Source organism: Lissotriton vulgaris, chromosome 7 (genome assembly GCF_964263255.1).
Source record: "Lissotriton vulgaris chromosome 7, aLisVul1.2, whole genome shotgun sequence".
NCBI classification, from domain to species: Eukaryota; Metazoa; Chordata; class Amphibia; order Caudata; family Salamandridae; genus Lissotriton; species Lissotriton vulgaris.
In genome coordinates, this window is record NC_141695.1 from 418,519,325 (window position 1) to 418,540,040 (window position 20,716).

General features: G+C 46.6%; 1 protein-coding gene across 1 annotated transcript in view; it reads left to right on the forward strand.

The window, feature by feature from the left end:
- Positions 1-20,716, forward strand: part of SPHK2 (sphingosine kinase 2) — a 273,568-nt gene that overhangs the window by 149,801 nt on the left and 103,051 nt on the right. The window contains exon 6 of the mRNA XM_086930400.1: positions 2,951-3,066. Within this exon, the coding sequence (XP_086786526.1) occupies positions 2,951-3,066 (116 nt within the window). The remainder of the gene's footprint in view (positions 1-2,950; positions 3,067-20,716) is intronic.

The following is a 20,716-nucleotide window of genomic DNA, read 5'->3' on the forward strand; positions in this document are numbered from 1 at the left end:
GTGGGTGGCTCTATGTGAATGACTCTGTGTGGGTGGCTCTGTATGTGTGTGTGGCTCTGTGTGGGTGTAAATGCAATAGGTCATGCATATGCGAACGATTAAGCTATTGGCATTGTAAATGACAATGCCATTTATTTAACGATTAAGCTATTGGCAATGTAAATGATAATGCTATTTATTTATGATTTTAAAAAAAAAGTCATAAGCAATGCCAATAGCTCTACCTTTAATAATGCCGAGACCATTGCATTGTAAATGCTTGTTTTCTTCATGCCTTTGGGTACCAATTTACACCCCTTTCTGGCTTTGAACAGACCATCGTGTTTCCTCTTTCCAAAATTATTTTCCAGGAGTGAAACTCACAGGTTTGGGTAAATTCGAAAATGGTTGTAAAGATGGCATTTACCAAGCAATCGTGTTTGCAAATTTATTTGTGAAGTTCTTTCTAAAGTTTAACCCATCATAGCCACCCTGGCACCAATGTAAAATGCGGAATCTCAAAAAAACTAAACCGCTTTGCACTAAGAGTACTTTGAGTAAATATCTACTTTAATTCCAAGTTGATGTAAATTCGTTCAGTGGTTAGGTTTCGCCTGAACAACGAGAATGTGCGGTCGACAAAATCTATTGTTTAGAGAAAAAAAACTGGCTTAGAGCCTGCCCCTTTCTTACTATTAGTTGGCTCTGATGTCCCCCTCATTTCCTTGTTTCCTTATGGTCAGAGCCTCCTTTTCACCTCTACTTTCTCCTGGTGCGCCGTGTGGGTCCCTGCTGTGGAGCATGAACTAAGTGCAGCTTCCTGTCTACAGGCAATGTCCTTCTTCTGGCTGCAGGCCCCTGAAAGTACTTAGAGGAAAAGAAAGCACTGTTACAGTCAATGCTGGCCACAACATAGCGCGTATTGAAACATTTTTTTTTTTTTTTTTTTACTTTTTAGCTATGTTGCGTAGTAGCCCGCGCTGCTGTGCAGCATCTAAAAAACCATTGATGCACGAAATGGATATCGCATAAGCCAAACCTATTGGCTTTGATGCGATCTGCACAAAATTGGCAAACCGATTTGTAGATGGTCGAGCTAGATGAGTTAGTGATCTGATACAGACCCAAGCACTTTTTTGTGAAGTATAGGTTTATGCTTGGGGGATTTTTCCTCGGTCTCTCCATTTCTGCTAAGACAAAGCCAGATGAGTGCAACATTTCATGCAGATTCGTTGAACGACGCCAAAGTCATTTTCTACGGAAAGCATGGCCAACTGCATGGGTGCTATTTTCGAATGTGTAATATCATTTTCAAAAGAGCATACATCATGCGAGAAGTGCTGCCTGAAGTTTGTCAAACCTGTTTTTCAGAAACGGCTATTAACTGCCAGCCATGGCGAAGATCCCTCGAAAGTGACTGGCATGTAATTTAATTTTGTGGTCCTTGCCACAATGTAGGCTAACGTATTAACGTATTATTCACTAGTTCTGAGAATTCAACTAGACCTTTCATTTTGACACTGGATTTGCCTATTCAGCTCTTGCACAGAATGTTTTAGTTTTAAACGTATTACATTTATTTAAATATTCAAATACAGGCTTTTAATTTTCTTAGGGTAAAATAATGTGTTCATGCAAAAAAGCTATTTAAGAGTTAATGCGTCTTGGGCACTTTCTAGAGGCAAAGTACACAAGAAGAGCTGAATTTGTGCTTGCACTAAATACAAATAGGTACATGGAGAAGTGGATAGTGTTAATTATCAGCGTTTGATCAGAGCAACTACCAGCAAATTAACGAGTTATCAGTGCCCTGCCTATTTTGAACAACGCTGTATGATAACTATAGAGCCCCACTTATTTGAGAAGGAGTGTACATTTGAGGGCGAGTTAGTGGCTTTGAAGAGGTTTTTCACATTTTAATATGGTTTACAAAGCGATGGTGGTCCTGGTAGACAGACTTTTGAATAAGTAGTAACACTTTCATACCTTATGATTATTAATCCTGATAGAGTACTAAATATTTTCTTGAATTTACATTTGCATGTTCTCCCTTTGGATTTTAAAGTTTCCATTCCGTATTATTTGGTTCATATCCTCGATTTTCACATTAGAATATCGCAAATTGAGTAGGAAGGCGATTCAGTCCCGTGTAACGGTTCACACCTGATGGCACCAGCTACCCCAGGTGTCATTTTTAACAAATTCTTCATAATCTCAGAAGCACCCAATTTGATTAATCTGTGTAACTGAACAATGATTATAACAACATTTCACACTCAAAGATAAATATATTTACAAGAAAGCAATTTTTTATATAAAAACAAACTTAATTCCACACAGTTAAAAAAATGTTTCACATCACACTGCCAATGTATACGTTCAAATAGTGTCAAATGGGATGAAAGTGATAGAGAGAATCCTTCCGACTAGGGTTTGATTCTCTCGTATTCCACCATTAAGCAGAGCTACAGCTGTGGTTGGCTGTGATTCTCACCACTTCCATCTCGTATAATACAATTTGATTGTATTAATTGAGAATGTAATGTGAATCATATTTTTAAATTGTTTGGGAGTACTTTTAGTATAATTAATGGATTTAAAAAAAAAACTGCGTATGTGATAGCAATTGTTTAGTTACTCATCATGTTTTGAAATGCAGGTCTAAATAACATGGTATCCCGTCGTACCAAATAAGTTCAGTGTTTGCCTTTAGCCCAGTTGATAATTTCAGATGTGTTTTAATTAAAAGGAAAGCATTCCTTGTCCATCTGTGGGTCTACGGATGTTTAGTTGTTTGACCATAGGTTCAGTGCTTGCTGCTGCTCGACCTCTCCATACATTCATAATGAATTTCTGAAAAGCCTTCAGCATTTCAATTGCTTTTCCGTTTTCTTATAGATTTCATTCGACTCATTTTCTGTGTTCTGTGTTTCAGAGCGCTAAACTGTGGTTTTATTTCTTCTTCGTATAGGTGATTAATGGTTTGATGGAGCGTCCAGATTGGGAGCAGGCCATAAAGATGCCAGTTGGAATCCTGCCATGTGGTTCTGGGAATGCCTTGGCCGGAGCACTCAACTTTAATGGGGGGTTAGTGAAATCCAGTCTAACAATAAAACAGAGTTATCAGAACATATGTTTTCTTTAAAGCAAATGTTTTACAATCCATCGTCTTAAAGTAAGGTTTTTATAGTACTATTTCTTAGATGAAGGTGTTGTTGCTGCTCCACAAGTTGGATGAACGGCATTTGATAATGTATGGGTGATATTTCATGATAACCTAACTTCTGGAAAAAAATATTTTGCTAAAGCACTTTTTCACGGATACATGTCCTACTGAGATCACCTTAGGGTTTTCAGATGTGCCTTTTTCAACGGATGCTACTCATTACATTTCTAAGATTGGGGTTAGATTGCAAAACGCAGATGCATTTATATAATTTTTTTAAAACATGAAAGTCCAATTCTTTTAAGTCTGAGGGACAGGACTCTGCTTGCTCTTCTCCGGGATTCTTCCTGGCTTCTAACTTTGACCTGCTCTGATCTACCCCTTGTGAACTTCTGTTCTCTCCAAAGAAAGGTAGCTCAAAATTTCTTTCTGCAAAATAGGCCCATAAGTATCTTTTCTTCAATGTACTTTGAATGACAGAGGCACCATTTTTCCTGGGACTTTGAATTCTGGTACTTAACAGTGCCAGGAGTATTTCTAAATGGCTTTGACGCAACATTGTAGGTCTACAATCTTGCTTCTGGTCCTGCATATTAAATGTTTCCTCTATACATTCCACATGATATTCATACAATTTGTAGATATATATGTATGTATGTTCGTTTGCATGTGTGGCTGTAGATACACATGCTCTGCATACTCTTGCCTTCTAGTGTTGGATTCGGAGTTGTTAAACTTGTTTTTCTTCAAAGAAGTCTTTCGAGTCACGGGGTAGAGTGACTCCTCCTCTCGGTGATAGTGCGCATGGGCATCGACTCCTTGGTTAGATTATTTTCTCCCCGCCGTCGGGTGCGGCCATGTGTACCTCTCCTCAGTGTTCAACTTGGTTTGCTAGGAATCTTCGGCCCTATCCTGCCTTCAACGGTACAGTGAATCTCAATATTGCTTTTCCACACCGTTGCAGCTTGATAATCTTCGTCGGGTCGAACATCCATCTATCGCCCCTTTGGGCCCTGCAGTCTCAGGCCTACCTTTCTGCGTCCACTGTCTGTATGGAAGATGTGTTCCTGATGGAACAAACATCTTTTTGATTCTGGCCGCAGTGTCACTCTAAATATCTACACACCGACCTATACCAGGTCTATCGCCAGACCACTGTAAAGCCAGTTGTGACATCTGCAAATCTTTCGGATCCAAAAAAACACTTCATGACCAAAGGGCACTCGCGGGCAGCATGTGAGTACTGCTGCTGCCAACCCTGCACCACTGAAAAAGAGTTCCAAATACTTGCCCGTTCCACTTGTAGTGTTCGCTGGATCGCCACTGCCTTCAGGCCATGGTCGGATCCGGAAAGAGACTTTGGATGCCCTAACTTCGGGTCCAGCTCCAAAACTGCCATTAAACATGAGCCTTCTGCTTCGGCACCAACCTCATCGGATCAAGCGCATTGTTCAGTCTCCGACAAACCTTCGGACCCAACTTGGCAACTGACTCCATCTCCTTCAGTGCCGGAAAATAAGCCCTCTAAAGCCTTGGTTCCGAAATAGACCAAACTCAAACACTCCAAGCATTCTTCGATTTCTTTGTCTTCAGCTGAACCAATTCTTGAAAAGATGGACATTAATCAAAGGACGATCCACATTCATGAAGGCACAGAGTGAATCATAGCCTCACCTCTTCTTAAAAGGCAGTTAACACTTAAGGGGGACCTTAAAATTCCGGTACATCCCAAGAAGAAGACAAAAGACAAGGCTATAAGCCCTGCACATCATCCTCCATTGCCGCCACCACCACCACCACCTCCTACACATTCACCACCACCATCTCATCCTTCTCCACATCAGGACCCTCTAAACAATATACCTGCACGTTCACCAACAGAGGGTTTTGGAGAACCATTAGGGGAACCAGATCCTTGGGATGTTTATGATACAGACCCTGTAACTCTCAATGACCCAGACCTTTACCCAGCTCGCCCTTCACCACCGGAGGATGCTAGTGCTTATCAACCAATAATTGCGAGGGAATCTCTAGAACAAGACTTCCTATTTCACACTTTGTCATTCACCCATAGAGAGACACAGTTTCTGCCCATGATTCCAGGCATGTTATGGCACACAGATTATATATTTAAAAAACCTGTACTTGCTGGAGTTACAACCCCACGGGTTGATAAAAAATATAAAGCGGCCCCTTCTGATCCACTTTTTATATGTAGCCAGGTCCCACCAGACTCCATTATGGCTACCACAGCTCGTAAACGTGCACATAGTCAGGCAAGTGGAGATACCACATCTCCTAAGAAAGAAAGCAAATGCATTGATGCTGCTGGGTATTGGGTTGCCGCTCAAGCAGTCCATCATTGGCGTATTGCCCATTTCCAAGCCCTACTCGCTCGTTATGATAGGGCCCACTTGGGTGACGTGGAAGAACTGCTACAGTATCTTCCAGAAGAACACAAGAAAAGGAGTCAACAAATAGTTAGTGAAGACCATGCCACACCAATAATTCATTCAGATGTGCCTTAGATGCAACAGACAGTCACCAGGGGCATTAACACCTGTATTTTGTACAGAAGACTTGCCTGTCTCGAGTGCTTATGTTTTAAACCAGAGATTCCACAAGCATTTTTGAACATGCCTTTTGATGAGGAGTATTTATGTGCCCATCGAGTGGACTCCACTTAAGACAAAATGAAAAAAGATATCGCAAAAGTAATGAGAGCACTTTAAACTACTAAACATTGATGTTCCTTTCACTGCTCCGCCTACAAGGGCAAATATAAATCCTTTGCCATGTATGCCTCCACTTCTCAGCAAAAGCAGGGGCAATCCACTTGCACTAGAGTATTTTACAGAGGTTCTGTTTGAGGCAATAATAATGAAGGAAGAAGCAGGGGAACTACAACACATGGTGTAACCTCTCCTTCCAAACAGTGACTGCCTTATCCTTCTCTCCAAATCACATAACTCTTGTTGGGGTAAGACCAGGGTGTTTCGTACTGCTCATCGCAAATACATCTGGTTTGTTATTGCAGAAAAACACTGCCAATTGAAGATTCTCCCCTTTGATGTCACAATCGCACCACAGGTTTTTACAAAGTGCCTAGCAATAGTAGCAGCACACCTATGCTGTCAAAATATGCATGTATTTCCGTACATGGAAAATTGGCTAATCAAAGCCAACAGCCATCTGCACTGTCAAAAACACTTACAAATCACAATAGACCTGCTACACAATTTGGGGTTCACCATCAATGTCCCCAAGTCTCTCCTTCAACATCTTCAAATTTAACCAGACTTGGAAGCAATCCTCAACACACAGTTGGAATTGGCTTACCCCAATCCCACTCGAATACAAAATGTTCTACTTCTGCTTCAATTTCAGACCAACAGTACACTCACAGTTCGAACTGCAGTGAGTCTACTAGGTATTATGGCATCTTGTTTTGCCTTAGTTCTCAATGCAAGACTAAACGTGCACCCACTACAGCAGTTTTTCTCATCAGTGCTCTTAGTCATAGGGTCACCTCCTGGATCTAGTGTTGTTAGACCGCCAAAATCAATGTTCTGTGTAATGGTGGAACCCCAAAAATTTATTGAAAGAGTTGCATTTTCTGCTCCCTGTTACTCAAATCACTTTGACAACAGACGCTTCAGAGAGTGGTTTGAGTGCACATCTCAAGAACCACACAATACAAGGTCTGTGGGACAACTACTTGAAAATTCAGGGAGTATTTCTTGTATTGAAAGTATTCCTTCCCCATCTATCTCACGAGGTTATCCTAGTCCGTACGGACAATATAACAGCCATATACTATGTACAAAAAGTGGGTTGGTGGGGGAGAGGGAGAGACACGGTCTTTCCAGTTGTCTCTCCCCTCTCAGACCATATGGAACGCAGCTCTTCACCTTCACATCAATTTGTCGGCTGAATATCTGCTAGGAACGGACAACCATCTTCTGGACCTGCTCAGCAGGAGCACCAACAAACTCTCGAATAGGAACTCAACTCAAAGCCCCAACCTTACTTTCACAAGTGTAGGGGCTCCTCACATATACCTTTTTTTATCACAAAACATAATGTTCACTTTCCAAGGGGCAACGCCCTATGGATGAGTTGGTCAGAGATATTTGCCTATGCTTTTCCAACTCACCCTCTCATTCCATTTCTGGTTCAGAAACTCAGGCAAACATCTCTCACCATGATCCTAGTAGCTTCCACTTGGGCACGTCAGCCTTAGTTTACAACGCTTCTGGATCTCTCAGGAGTTCCACACAAGAAGCTCCCCAACAGCTGGGCCTTCTCACTCAGACTCAAGGACAAATTAGGCACCCAGACCCCAAGATGTTCAACGTAGCGATTTGGCTCCTGAGGTCTTAGAGTTTGGTTATTTAAACTTACAACCAGAATGCACGGATGTTCTTAAAACAGGCACGCAAACCCACAACTAGAGCCTGTTATGCTACAAAATGGAAGCGTTTTGTTAGCTATTGACAACCTAAACACCTTAATTCTATTAAAGCCACTGTGCAGGACAATATTTTCTATTTACTTCATTTGCAAAAGTCAAATTTGACATACACTTCCATTCGATTATATCTTGATGCAATAGCTGCCTATCTCCAAAATAGATAGCACTCATCACTCTTTAGAATTCCTGTCATTAAAGCATTCATAGAAGGACTCAAACAAGTCATTTTACCTCGTGTGCCTCCAGCACCCTTCTGGAACCTGAACATTGTGCTTACTAGAGCCCAATTTTGAGTCATTACACTCATGCCCACTTCAAATTTTATCATGGAAAGTGGCATTTTTAGTTGCCATTACCTCACTCAGGTGTGTTAGTGAGCTCCAGGCATCGACTTGGAAGAACCCTTTTTACAAATACCTAAACAAAATTTAGTACTTTGGACTAATCCAAAATTCATACAAAAGGTAGGTTCTTAATTTCATCCCATTTCCTTCCCTAACCATCATACAAAAGGTAGGTTCTCAATTTCATCCCATTTCCTTCCCTAACCCAGTTTCGGTAGCAGAGAAAGCATTTCACATCTTGGTTGTAAAAAGAGCACTCATGGTCTTTATGTATAGAACTTAAACTTTCAGGAAAACAAAACAACTGTTTGTAGCTTTTTACCCACCCCTTAAAGTTACCTTTTATCCAAATCCGGCATAAATGCATTCAGACTTGCTATGTTAAAGCAAAAAGACCTTTACCTATAAATCCCAGATCACGCTCTACTTGTATAAAGGGAGCCATAGTGGTATTCGTTGGAACCTTAAAGAAGGGGCTGAAAACTCATCTGTTTAATATTACCCTATAATTGCCAACTCTCCCTCGCCCTACGAACAATCTCACCTTCCGCGCCAGGATACTTTCTTAGTAATAGAGCGCGTTATAAAAGCCTTTATAACATAACATAACTATTCCCATAGCTGAAATTTGTATAGCATACTTCTGCTAAACACTACTGTGTAGATATGTTAGCAAGCCAACAAATCAATGTAGGTCAGGCAGTGCTATGTACACTTTTTCAAAGTACTGCAACTCCCACACGCTAGCCACCACTTTTTAGGAGAGACAATGTGTATCTACACCCACGCATGCTAGCAGACAGATTATGTTACTTACCCTTTAAGCATCCCTGGATGATTGTGGCTGTTAGTTATACTTTACATAATTCTTTTAACATTGACATCTTTATACTGACACTTTACTTGCACTCCTTTCTCACCCGCCTGCGAGAAAACAGTCTATCAAAGGAGTCAAGGCCAATGCGATCAAAAACTCACGAGGGTCCCTGAAATATAATTACTAGGAGGAGGAGGCAGGGCAAAACTATACTAAAAAACAAGGTAACCTCCCCTAGAACATAGTATACATTTTAAGTATTAACTCCTTTTAAAGCATCATCATTGTCCCAAACCGAGAATATTATTTGAAAAACATATGTCTATTTATTATTTTTTTGTCATCAAACACAATAAAGACATCAATATATATACATTCTATTTACATCTCAAGACATATGTAACACAGCCCTCTCATAACCTCAATACATCCAACACTCTCATAACCATCCAGACCATCATCAGCCAAACCACTAAACAATTTACCGAAGACACGAATAAAAAATTACAAACAATTGACAATCATATATATATATATGCACAAGCAAAAGCACAAAAAGACAACAAAAGCGCCGACGCGCGTTTCAGAACAGGACCGATATCCACCAATCCTTCGGGGCGCAGTGAATGTAAAGAGTTTCTTCAGTATCTTCTCCAATATCAGAAGTATACCAATAAATTCAATTTGAGAATTTTCTACAGCGGAAACCAATATAGAGTCAGGGCTGTATCTTCAAATCCTTACATAAGGTCCTTATATAGTATCCCTAGATCGATAGAGGAAGCATACTGAGTTCTTCAAAGGCTGATATAGACGTTCACAGATGCATACAAAAGAGATCGTGAGAAAAATATCAGAGTTTGAATACCAATCGAGGCGAATGTTCTACCGGCGATATAAATAGGAGGCCCAATATCTGGAAAATATCTCCAGGCGGTGTGTGTCCCGTAGCGCGTAAGGATGACGCGTCTTCCTTCAGAGAATCTCAACGTGGATCCAGCGAATGCAGTACAACGGGCCAGCGCGCACTATCGCGGAAAGGATGAGTCACTACCTTCTGACTCGTAATACTTCTTCAAAGAAAAATGAGTTGCACAACTCCGAACCCGACACTATATTGCAGGAGTATACAAAGCATGTGAATCTACAGCACTACATACCATGAACAGGTGCTTACAGGGTAATTAACATAACCCTTATAAGATAGATAGATACTGAAAAAAACAAAGGTTGCTGGGACATTATAATTCGGCTCAAATTTCACTCCTTCAAAACCAGTGAAATTCAACAGTTACCTGAGCCAACTATAACTTACGACCCGCAATGCACTGCTTTTGACCTTATTGGCAGGTGAGTGGGTGTGTGAGTGGCAGAATGGGAATGTGAGTTGGTGCCTGTCTGTATGGGTGTATCCGTAGCTGAGTAACTGCTCCAGAACGGAACCTCACCTGCCCATTTATCCAACAACAGTCCACAGCTTTGCACAAAATGTCTTTCCAACTGGACTACTTTCTACTGGTTAATTAGTAAGTGCTACCTTGTTGGGTAAATGTTTAGACTACACTACACTACAAATGCATAATGGACCGTGAGGAAATGTCTCCAGTGACCTAGTGTGTGTTTTGGCACATGGTCAGTGACGGCTACCGCCCCTCTCCCTGTATGCCCACATCAACCCAGAACACAACGAAACGGAACAGGATTTGTCTTTGGAAGGCGGGGGGTTGCAAACCCCCCCCCGGCCGTATTTATTAAGATACAAAATAATAAAATTGTTAAACAAAATATACAATTTTTATGCAAAAATATTCAGAAACATTTAGATACATTCATATCGACAATTGTGATCGGCTATCCTTAACAAGATTCTAATACAGCTTGTTTCCTAACTGAATCTAACATCCTCATCTGAAAATTTTTGCATACTAACATTTATGGCGATATGGCAAGGTCGCTAACCGGTGTCAGGTCTTACAAGCTGCGCCCTTACGCAGGTGCGCATGCGCAGCCGGGCCCGTTAATTACTCGGCCCACCCTTGGAGCCGAGCCCGTTAATTACTCTGTCCACCCATGCAGCGGAGCCCGTTAATTACTCTGTCCACCCATGCAGCGTGGCCCGTTAATTACTCTGTCCACCCATGCAGCAGAGCCCGTTAATTACTCGGTCCACCCATGCAGCCAAGCACGTTAATTACTCGGTCCACTCCGTGAACTTCATTTAACCAGTGAAGGAGGGCCCTAACTTGCGTTACCAGCTGCCCCTGAAGTTCTAGGAGGGGCCAGTGACCCCTCCTTCCCCTGGGCGGACACCTCCAAAGGATGATGCCGCTCCCTAAGACCTTAAAATGGCTGCTCACCGGTCATGACATTACCGCCACAGGCCAGCATTGTTACCCGACGATCTGGCCTCCCCTCTTCCTGCTTCTCAGAAAATTTATGTTCCCCTCGCAAATCCCTCCAGCCATACTAATATGTTGTTCGACCATAGAACGTTCCCAGCCTCAGTCAAGTGCACCCCGTCCCGCAGGTAGAAATGCTCCCCCCAAATACACCCGTGAGGAATCGTCTGCAACCGGGCGGCTCGAAACAACTTGTCCAACTGTGTGTTGATCCTCTTTACCGAGTGATTCAATGCCTTAACCGAGTCCCCCCCCTCGCCACTGCCAACGAGGAATACGTTGCGACCAGACTACCGTGCAACCCGCGCATGTTCTAGACACCCAGCCCGCAGTGGATATGATTTCATCTATCAGGATGCGTCTCCTCAGTTTGGTCAAATCATTCTCTCCCAGGTGAAGTATCACCACTGACGGGGGGGTGAGAAAGGGGGGGGCGAGTTGCTGAGATAATATTTCGACAAAGTAGTCCTTGAACTGCCTAATGCCCAAGCCTCCCCTCCCGAAGAAGGATACGGAGAACCCCTTTTCCTCAGCCCTTCGCATCCTGTCACCTGCAAGAAATAAATTTTTCGCGCGCCGAACATAAGAGTGGGCCACGATCCAAGTCACCATTGTCCGACGATCTTCTTGTTGCTTGTGTTGCGATGCTGATGTTTCCTGCCGACATTCGGCAAGTTCCTCTCCCGCGTGAAAGGTTCGGGAAACTGCAAACCAAGAGATACCAAGCGTGAGTCATCTGGCTATGTCACAACATGTCAACACGTACATAACGTTTGTAACACTCAGAAGACCACCTCCCAATCCTTTTAACCTTGTCGGCTGGGAGTCCCCTTACAACTGCCTCAGTTGCTGCCCCGATTCTGAAAGAGTGGGAGCTAAATTCCGTGGGATCCAGGCCTGCTTTTGTGACCGTCAGGTCCAGGACTTTCCTAAACTGATACCTGGTCAAAGGAGTACCATCCATGTGACACACTAGTGCCCCCCCCCCACCCCCAGCGTACCGTCCCGCTGCCTTCTAAAAGCCGCCCGGTTGCAGACGATTCCTCACGGGTGTATTTGGGGGGAGCATTTCTACCTGCGGGACGGGGTGCACTTGACTGAGGCTGGGAACGTTCTATGGTCGAACAACATATTAGTATGGCTGGAGGGATTTGCGAGGGGAACATGAATTTTCTGAGAAACAGGAAGGGGGGAGGCCAGATCGTCGGGTAACAATGCTGGCCTGTGGCGGTAATGTCATGACCGGTGAGCAGCCATTTTAAGGTCTTAGGGAGCGGCATCATCCTTTGGAGGTGTCCGCCTAGGGGAAGGAGGGGTCACTGGCCCCTCCTAGAACTTCAGGGGCAGCTGGTAACGCAAGTTAGGGCCCTCCTTCACTGGTTAAATGAAGTTCACGGAGTGAACCGAGTAATTAACGGGCTCGGCTGCATGGGTGGACCGAGTAATTAACGGGCTCGGCTGCATGGGTGGACCGAGTAATTAACGGGCTCGGCTGCATGGGTGGACAGAGTAATTAACGGGCTCCGCTGCATGGGTGGACAGAGTAATTAACGGGCTCGGCTCCAAGGGTGGGCCGAGTAATTGACGGGCCCGGCTGCGCATGCGCACCTGCGTACGGGCGCAGCTTGTAAGACCTGACACCGGTTAGCGACCTTGCCATATCGCCATAAATGTTAGTATGCAAAAATTTTCAGATGAGGATGTTTGATTCAGTTAGGAAACAAGCTGTATTAGAATCTTGTTAAGGCTAGCCGAACACAATTGTCGATATGAATGTATCTAAATGTTTCTGAATATTTTTGCATAAAAATTGTATATTTTGTTTAACAATTTTATTATTTTGTATCTTAATAAATACGGCCGGGGGGGTTTGCAACAACCGGCCTTCCAAAGACAAATCCTGTTCCGTTTCGTTGTGTTCTGGGTTGATGTGGGCATACAGGGAGAGGGGCGGTAGCCGTCACTGACCATGTGCCAAAACACACACTAGGTCACTGGAGACATTTCCTCACGGTCCATTATGCATTTGTAGTGTAGTGTAGTCTAAACATTTACCCAACAAGGTAGCACTTACTAATTAACCAGTAGAAAGTAGTCCAGTTGGAAAGACATTTTGTGCAAAGCTGTGGACTCTTGTTGGATAAATGGGCAGGTGAGGTTCCGTTCTGGAGCAGTTACTCAGCTACGGATACACCCATACAGACAGTCCGGCACCAACTCACATTCCCATTCTGCCACTCACACACCCACTCACCTGCCAATAAGGTCAAAAGCAGTGCATTGCGGGTCGTAAGTTATAGTTAGCTCAGGTAACTGTTGAATTTCACTGGTTTTGAAGGAGTGAACAAGACTGTGCAACAAGGGTTGGTCCGAGCCCTATGGAATCCCCCTTCCTTCCTGCTCGGTCTTCGATCTTTGAATCATTACCCACATGGTATCATCATGGATCACCACACAGCCCACTTGTAGGCCGCCTATTTTGTCAGCTTTTTACGCAGCTACTAGCTCGCCTATTCTTAGGGCCCCATAAAACGCTAATGTGAACGCCGCTTTGAAAAGCAGCACCTCCCATGACGAACTACAGACACCCTGGAGTGCTAACAGGGCTGTCAGCCTTACAAGCCCAATCGGCTTTCTCAAATCCGTCGAGTGCCCCTGCATGCGACGCCAGCCCCTCAAAGCCTTGCGCACTACAAACGTGTTCGTAGGGTCCCTTACGCCCCTAGCTTGTGCGAGAAAGGAAACTGCTGCCCTGTACCTGTTCGCGGCGGCCACCGAGCGCCCTTCCTTGTGCATCAACTCTAGGTATGCAACAAAACTGTCCTCCTGTGCCCAGCCAGCCTCCCAACTGTGCCCTAAGAAAGTACCGTAAGACAAGAACGCCCCTTCGTATGCTGTTTTGGGAGCTAAGCTAGATGCCACAAAGGTACGGTAGTCTGGGGCACCAATCCGCCAGAGAGTAACCAGGAAAGGTTCCGGGGTCTGCTGCTGGAAGTTGTTCACTGAACACCTGCATTTTAAAGCGAGAAAGGGCGTCAGCTGCATTATTGAGAACGCCTGGCACTTGTTTGGCCCTGAAAGTCACATTCCATTTTAAACATTGTAGCACAATCTCCTTTACCAAGCGCAGTATGAATGGACACCGTGCCGCTTGCTGGTTAATGCATTCTACCACACTCCTGTTGTCCGACCAGAATACCACTGACTGATTGCTAAGGTGCTCCGGCCAGACCATCAGTGCTACCCATATCGGGAATAATTCCAGGAATCTGATGTTGATGGTCAATCCCCACGACCCCCGTTCCTCAGGCCACTTCTGGGCGACCCACTTGGTTCCCAGGATGGCGCCAAAGCCCACGCTACCAGCAGCGTCTGTCCATAAACCCAACTCTGCTGATGTCGTGGGGGGGGGGGCCCGGCCACACTCCCCTGCCATTGAAATCCTCTAGGAATGCAGTCCATATCCACATATCCTGGCGAACCTCAGCTGACAGCCTAGTGCGGTGATGTTTCTCTCTCAAACCCTTCATAGCCTGGGCAATCGACCAAGAGAAGGGGCATGCCATTGGGATAACTCGCAATGCAAAGTTCAATTGACCCACCGTCTCCTGTAGCTGCTGCAAGGTAACCTTCTCCTTCAGGAGGCACTGGCGCAAGGCCGCCCTGAACTTCCATACTTTGTCTTTGGGTAACCTGAAGCACCCTTCCAATGAATCAATCTCGATACCCAAGAACTCTAAACAGGTGGTCGGGCCAACCGTCTTCCCGGGTGCTAGCGGAACCCCGAAAGCCTGCATGAGCACGCAAAATTCCTGCAATGCCCAGGCACACTCCCGAGTCCCCGCCGCTCCCAGGAAAAGTAAGTCGTCCAAATAATGCATGACCTGTTTGTGGCCCGTGGCCTGTCTCATGACCCACTCCAAAAAAGAGCTAAAAGTCTCAAAGTACGCACAAGGGATCGAGCAACCCATAGGCATGCCTTTATCCATGTAAAATTTCCCTTCAAAAGCGAAACCAAGTAAGTGGTGGTCCAAAGGATGCACCGGCAACAGACGAAAGGCGGATTCAATATCCGATTTGGCCATGAGAGTGCCCCGCCCCAACCCCCGCAATAGCTCAACTGCTTGGTCAAAGGAAGCATACTTCACACTACAAATTCCTTCGTCTATCGCATCATTCAAGGACGCCCCTCTCGGTGCCGATAAGTAGTGGATCAGTCTAAACTCGCCCTTCTCTTTCTTGGGGACTACGCCCAATGGTGAACACACAGAATCGGGCACTGGGACATCCTGGAATGGCCCCGCTATCCTACCCAAAGACAGTTCTTTTTTAATCTTAGCCATGACCACTTCAAGATTATGCTGTACTGATAACGGATTCCTACAGTGTGCACTGCCTGTGTATCCCCCAGCCGGGATCCGGAAACCTTGGGGGAAACCTTCCTGTAGTAAAGCAGCTGCAGCGTGGTCTGGATATCTATTCAACCATGGGATCATTGCTAGGACATTAACGGCGGAGGGGACAACTGTGCATCCAGCGCTACTCTGGTTTCTTTCCCCCTCTCTAACTCTGGTTACCACTTCTAGATCTGCATGTTGTCTCGGGATGGGAGGTGTGATCACAGATTGCGCATGCATGTCTGAATCGACATGTGCCGTCCGGCCTTGTACAGGAACGCTTATTAAAGTCCCAACACACACCCTTCCTTTCCCCGCCGCCTCCCCTATTCTTCCCTTGGAACTCATTCCCCGGCGCCGCACGAAAGGGCTGCTGAGTTTTAGCGGGGAACACACTGGTTACGCTTGCGGGCTGGGCAGGGGCCGTGCTCCCTGCGAACTGTTTGCCACGACAGCGAGTCCACCTTGTCCCATGATAACGACAAGTCGAATTCCTTCGCTTTCCTGAAATTAACCTCAATTTCCTTCCATGCGTCCCCAGAATACTGTTCGCTCCAACCTACAATCCTGCTCTGATAGCAAGCCATTGCCGCATGCACATTTGGAGGGCGTTCAACAGTGATAGCCGTAAGGATGGAGAAGGCCCTGATCCAACTGCGCAGAGTTTCCTCCACCCTAAACTTCGCACACTGTACTCTCCATTCACTAGGATGCATCAATTCTTTTAGCATTTCCATTTCCCTATTGTCTAATAGCAAAGAGAAAATATATATGTACTTTCCCGCCCAAATCATCTCTTTCACCGCCCGAGAAACATGTTGCGCTAAATCTTCACTCCTAGACTGGATCGTACCGTCTCCTAAAAGAGGCAGTGCTACCTCCTTACCATTACCGGACACCGGGGCCGGTCCCGCGTCGCTTCCATTCGGTCGAGCGGCATCCAAACCTGCAGAAGGAGAAACAGAGGCCGCAGCCGCACTCGCCACTGTTCCCGCCCTAATCTTTTCCACCATCTTAACCGCCTCAGCGGCATGGTCTAGCGTTGAGGGCATCATACCCCCCTTCTGCAGCCAAGGAAGTATAGCCGCTATCTGCGGCGTTAACTCGGGGAGGGATCTGAGGTTCGCTATCGGGTACTGCTGCCGGCACCACCGGCGGGGGTGGGGGCACCATGGGTGCCAGCACGGGAGGCAACGGAAGTGGCCAACTGGGGCAAGCGGTGCCGGCCCGACAGGAGTGGCCCCTGCTGGCAAGGTGGGAGCTGGTGCCATGGGAGCCGGGAGTACCGGCTCTGGGGTAATGGCCACCGCCACAGGAGCATGAGCGGGTGCACTGCGCCTTGGTCTTTTGGACTTGCCCCTTTTAGGCGAGGCGTCGGAATCGCCTCAATCTGCCGCTTGGGTCTACCGTGTGGGCCTGCGATATCATCCATCCTTTCCATCATACGAGCCTCTAGGCCGTCAACCTTATTCAATCTCTTATTCATGGCATTCATTTTACGCATCATGGCCTGCAACATCAACTCCATTTTAGACCCCTTAGCGCCCTTGGCTCCCGGCATTTTGACTATCGATCGGCTCGGATTCGCAACCCGTGCGCCCTGTACCTTTCACGAGACGGAGGATGCGCAGGGGGCTATGAGCACCACACAACTGCGACCGCAACACCGGCTATTCCAAGTGTTAGGGGGGGGCCAAACTCTAACGTAGACCCACCCGGCGGCCACTCGAAGCGATGAAATGCAAGCCCCCCGCTCACCTCCTACTGTCGATGCCTTGCGTGTCCTGTACTCAACAGATCCACTGTACACCGATATACCGCGTGAACGCTTCGGTCTTTACGATCAACCCTGTCTGTCTGCTTCCAAAGTCGCGCAACCACACACTCCTAGCAGCAAACCTTGACCTGAAAGATAAAACAGAAAATTAGGAGGCCCGAGCGCGGGGCACGACCAGTGTGGGGGAGCGCCAGGTGACAAGAAGGGCCAACTGAGCGCTCCCCCCTCCTTTATTCCCAGGGACGTGGGGAGAGGGTGGGCCGCCCCTTCCCCTCCCCCTCGACTCCCGCCCCTCTGACCCGGAAGACTGCACCACTCCTCCGGGTCAGGGATTGGGCATCGGCCGACCGGTGGTGTGGCGCACACCTCCCGCGTAACCATTGGGCGCAGGGAGATGACGCCCCCACACCACCGGGAGGCAAGGGGAGAGGGGATCGCCGCACCACCATGCGGGCGGGGGGGGCCAAGGGCCCCCCCTTTTTAATGTGATTGTTTCTCATGTGTCTCCATCCGGAAATCTGGGAGAACATGAATCCTCGTATAGAAAGGAAGGTGGGACTACACAGAGGTAGATCTCCACCAAATAAGTGTACTTCCTCATCAACTACATCTAGAAAGTGCTTCTCTTTTTTTGGTGGAGATGTCCTCCTATTCCAAGGCATCAAGAACACATCACCAAAATTGGTGGGAAACTCATTGCGGGTCTAATTAAGCTGCCGATCATCCTGGCAAAAGGTGGAAGTCCTTTTGCATACTACTAAGTTGGGTGAGGCAAAATGGGCGAACCTTCCAAGCTCTTTGTACATTTGCTTACTCGTAGTAATGCAATGGGAGAACCCTGGACTCTTCTCTCACCTGGAGAGGCCCTAGAAAGAACTTCCTTGTTGCAGCCTCCGATAGATCAAAAACGCATTCACCTTTACCAACGATCATTGTTCACTGTCTAATTGCAGAGAACACACTTGCTTTGCCTTCGCCATGCCCAACAAGTTAGGATCATTTGTCCTTTCCAGAACTGGAGCTTCAAGTGGGGCACCTGATATGTTTATATTTGTAAATGCTTCCTGTTGAGGTTTAATTTCTGGCGAAATGAGCATCCGGGCCAGAACGGAACCTCACCTGCACATTTATCCAACAGAAGTCCACAGTTTTGCACAAAAAGTCTGACCAACTGGAATAGTTTTTACCGGTTAATTAGAAAGTGCTACCAAGGTGCGTAAATGTCTAGTGCGTATTTCACTGGAATAGTTTTTACTGGTTAATTAGAAAGTGCTACAGAGGTGCGAAAAAGTCTAGTGCGTATTTCGCTGTACAGCTGCATAATGGGCCACGAGGAAATGTCTCCAGCGATCCTCTGTGCATTTCAGCAATGTGATTTTACCTCTTACATCTTCATCCACAAATCGATGTTAACATGAATTCTCCTATAGAGAACACAATGAGACTAAAAATATGAAGCGGTATTCAGATAAACTCCGCTCCCAGCGAGCGGAAGCAGTTTTCCTGCTCCTGCCGGCTGGGAGCGGAATTACTGTTTTCGAGGCATGTGGGCTGCTGAAATCATATCTGTGCATAGATCGCCGCCTAGTGTTGGGTCCGGATGATCGCACATTGTTGTCCTGGAAGAGTCTTCAAAGTATCACGAGATAGGTGGCTCTTCTCCTGGACTACAGTGCGCATGGGCATCGACTCCATCCTCAGATTGTTTTTTTCCGCCATTGGATTCGGATGCATATTGGTTTACTCAGGTCGGAAGTGATATAAAAGTTCTCTTAAGGCCAAAAGGCCTTTAGTTGTTCGTCGGTATAGTCTTGCGTTCGGTGCCCAGTTCTTTCCAGCTCAGTTCCGAGCCGGATATCCAGGAGAGCCGCGTGCTTTTCGACGCTGTAGGCCCGGTGGACGCCAGAGGCCTTATCGACGAACCATCATGGAACGGAGCCCGTTCAAGAGAGGTCCCGTGTGCAACTCCAAGTATCCCCACATCAACGTCCACCCGGTGTGCAGCAAGTGTCTGTCGCCGTTTCATGATGAAGCCAGCTGCATGGCTTGTTCCCGTTTTCGATCCAAGAAGACACTTCTGCATTGACGCGCTGCGCGCAAGGTAGCCCAGCAGACTGCACCAGAGCCTGTGGACATCTTCGATGCCGGGGATGATGACGGAGCAGACCGGGAGGTTCGAGAGAACCGGTCGACTCCAACTACGCCGCTGATGTTGAGATGCTCGAAGCGGAAGAAGTCGTCGACGAGGTAGGAGACGACGGGGCCTTTGGGGCCATGGAAGATAGCTCGAGCGAGGAGCTATGCACACAAACTGACATTGGGGCCGAAACGCTTCATAAGGCTCAAGTCGAGGGATCGCGGTCGGACCTTTTCAGCAAACGTCCCTGCTCTGTGGAACTCACTGCCTCAAGCAATCCAACAGGCCCCTTCTGAACCCTGCTTTAAGAAATTACTTAAGACCTGGCTATTCACCCAGCCACGCTAGCTTTCCTATTCTTTAGCCCAGGTCATTTGTGTTCTACTAGCGCCGGGACACCTCCTTGTGAGGTAGCTGTTCGCGCTGTATAAAATCCAGTATTATTATTATTATTATTATCGCCACAAGGCCTTACCCAAGATCTTCCAATAAGTTCTACGGCTCCGCCTTCGGGCTCGGCTTCGGACATATCTAAGGAGCCGCAAACTGCGAAATCGAAACCGAAAGTGAAAGCTCCGGTATCGATGCAAGCGAAAGCACTGCTGACTTCATCGAAATCAAAAGTGCGTATTGCTTTAGTCGGCTCGAAGTCCTCGGACCTGTCAGCACCGACGAAGCAGAAGAGCGTTATCGACCCGACGACACCGCTCAAGGGCGTCGAGACGAAGTCTAGCACGCCGAAGGTAAAGGTCAGGGCAGTCGACCTGAACAAATCGGCGCCGAAGACAGTCGACACCGACAAAGGACTCGGTGATCCGAAGGTTCTCGAGCCTCCTCGTCGACTGGACAAGGCCAAGAGCGGAACAACCCCCGAGCCTGGTGGTGCCTCGAAGGATTCCGTCGAGTTGACGCAGCCGTCCGCCTCATTCTCGAAGCAGGTGGCAGACTCCCTGAAGCGCATCAAGGACAAGGACAAGGCCTCGGGTGTTGGGCTTAAAGATCCTCCACCTTCGAAGCCTGCCGATAAACCTCAGAAGATGTCGACGCCCATCCACTTCACGCTGCCGCCGAAAGTGGTGCCGAAGGCTTTCGTACCTAAAATGGCCGCCAACGTGCCCAAGAAGGTGTCCACGGTGCCGAAGTCGACAACTGTGGTCCCGGCCGTAAAGCATCGACAATCCTCGTTGGAAGAGCAACAGGAACAGTTTATCGATGCCGAGACAGGC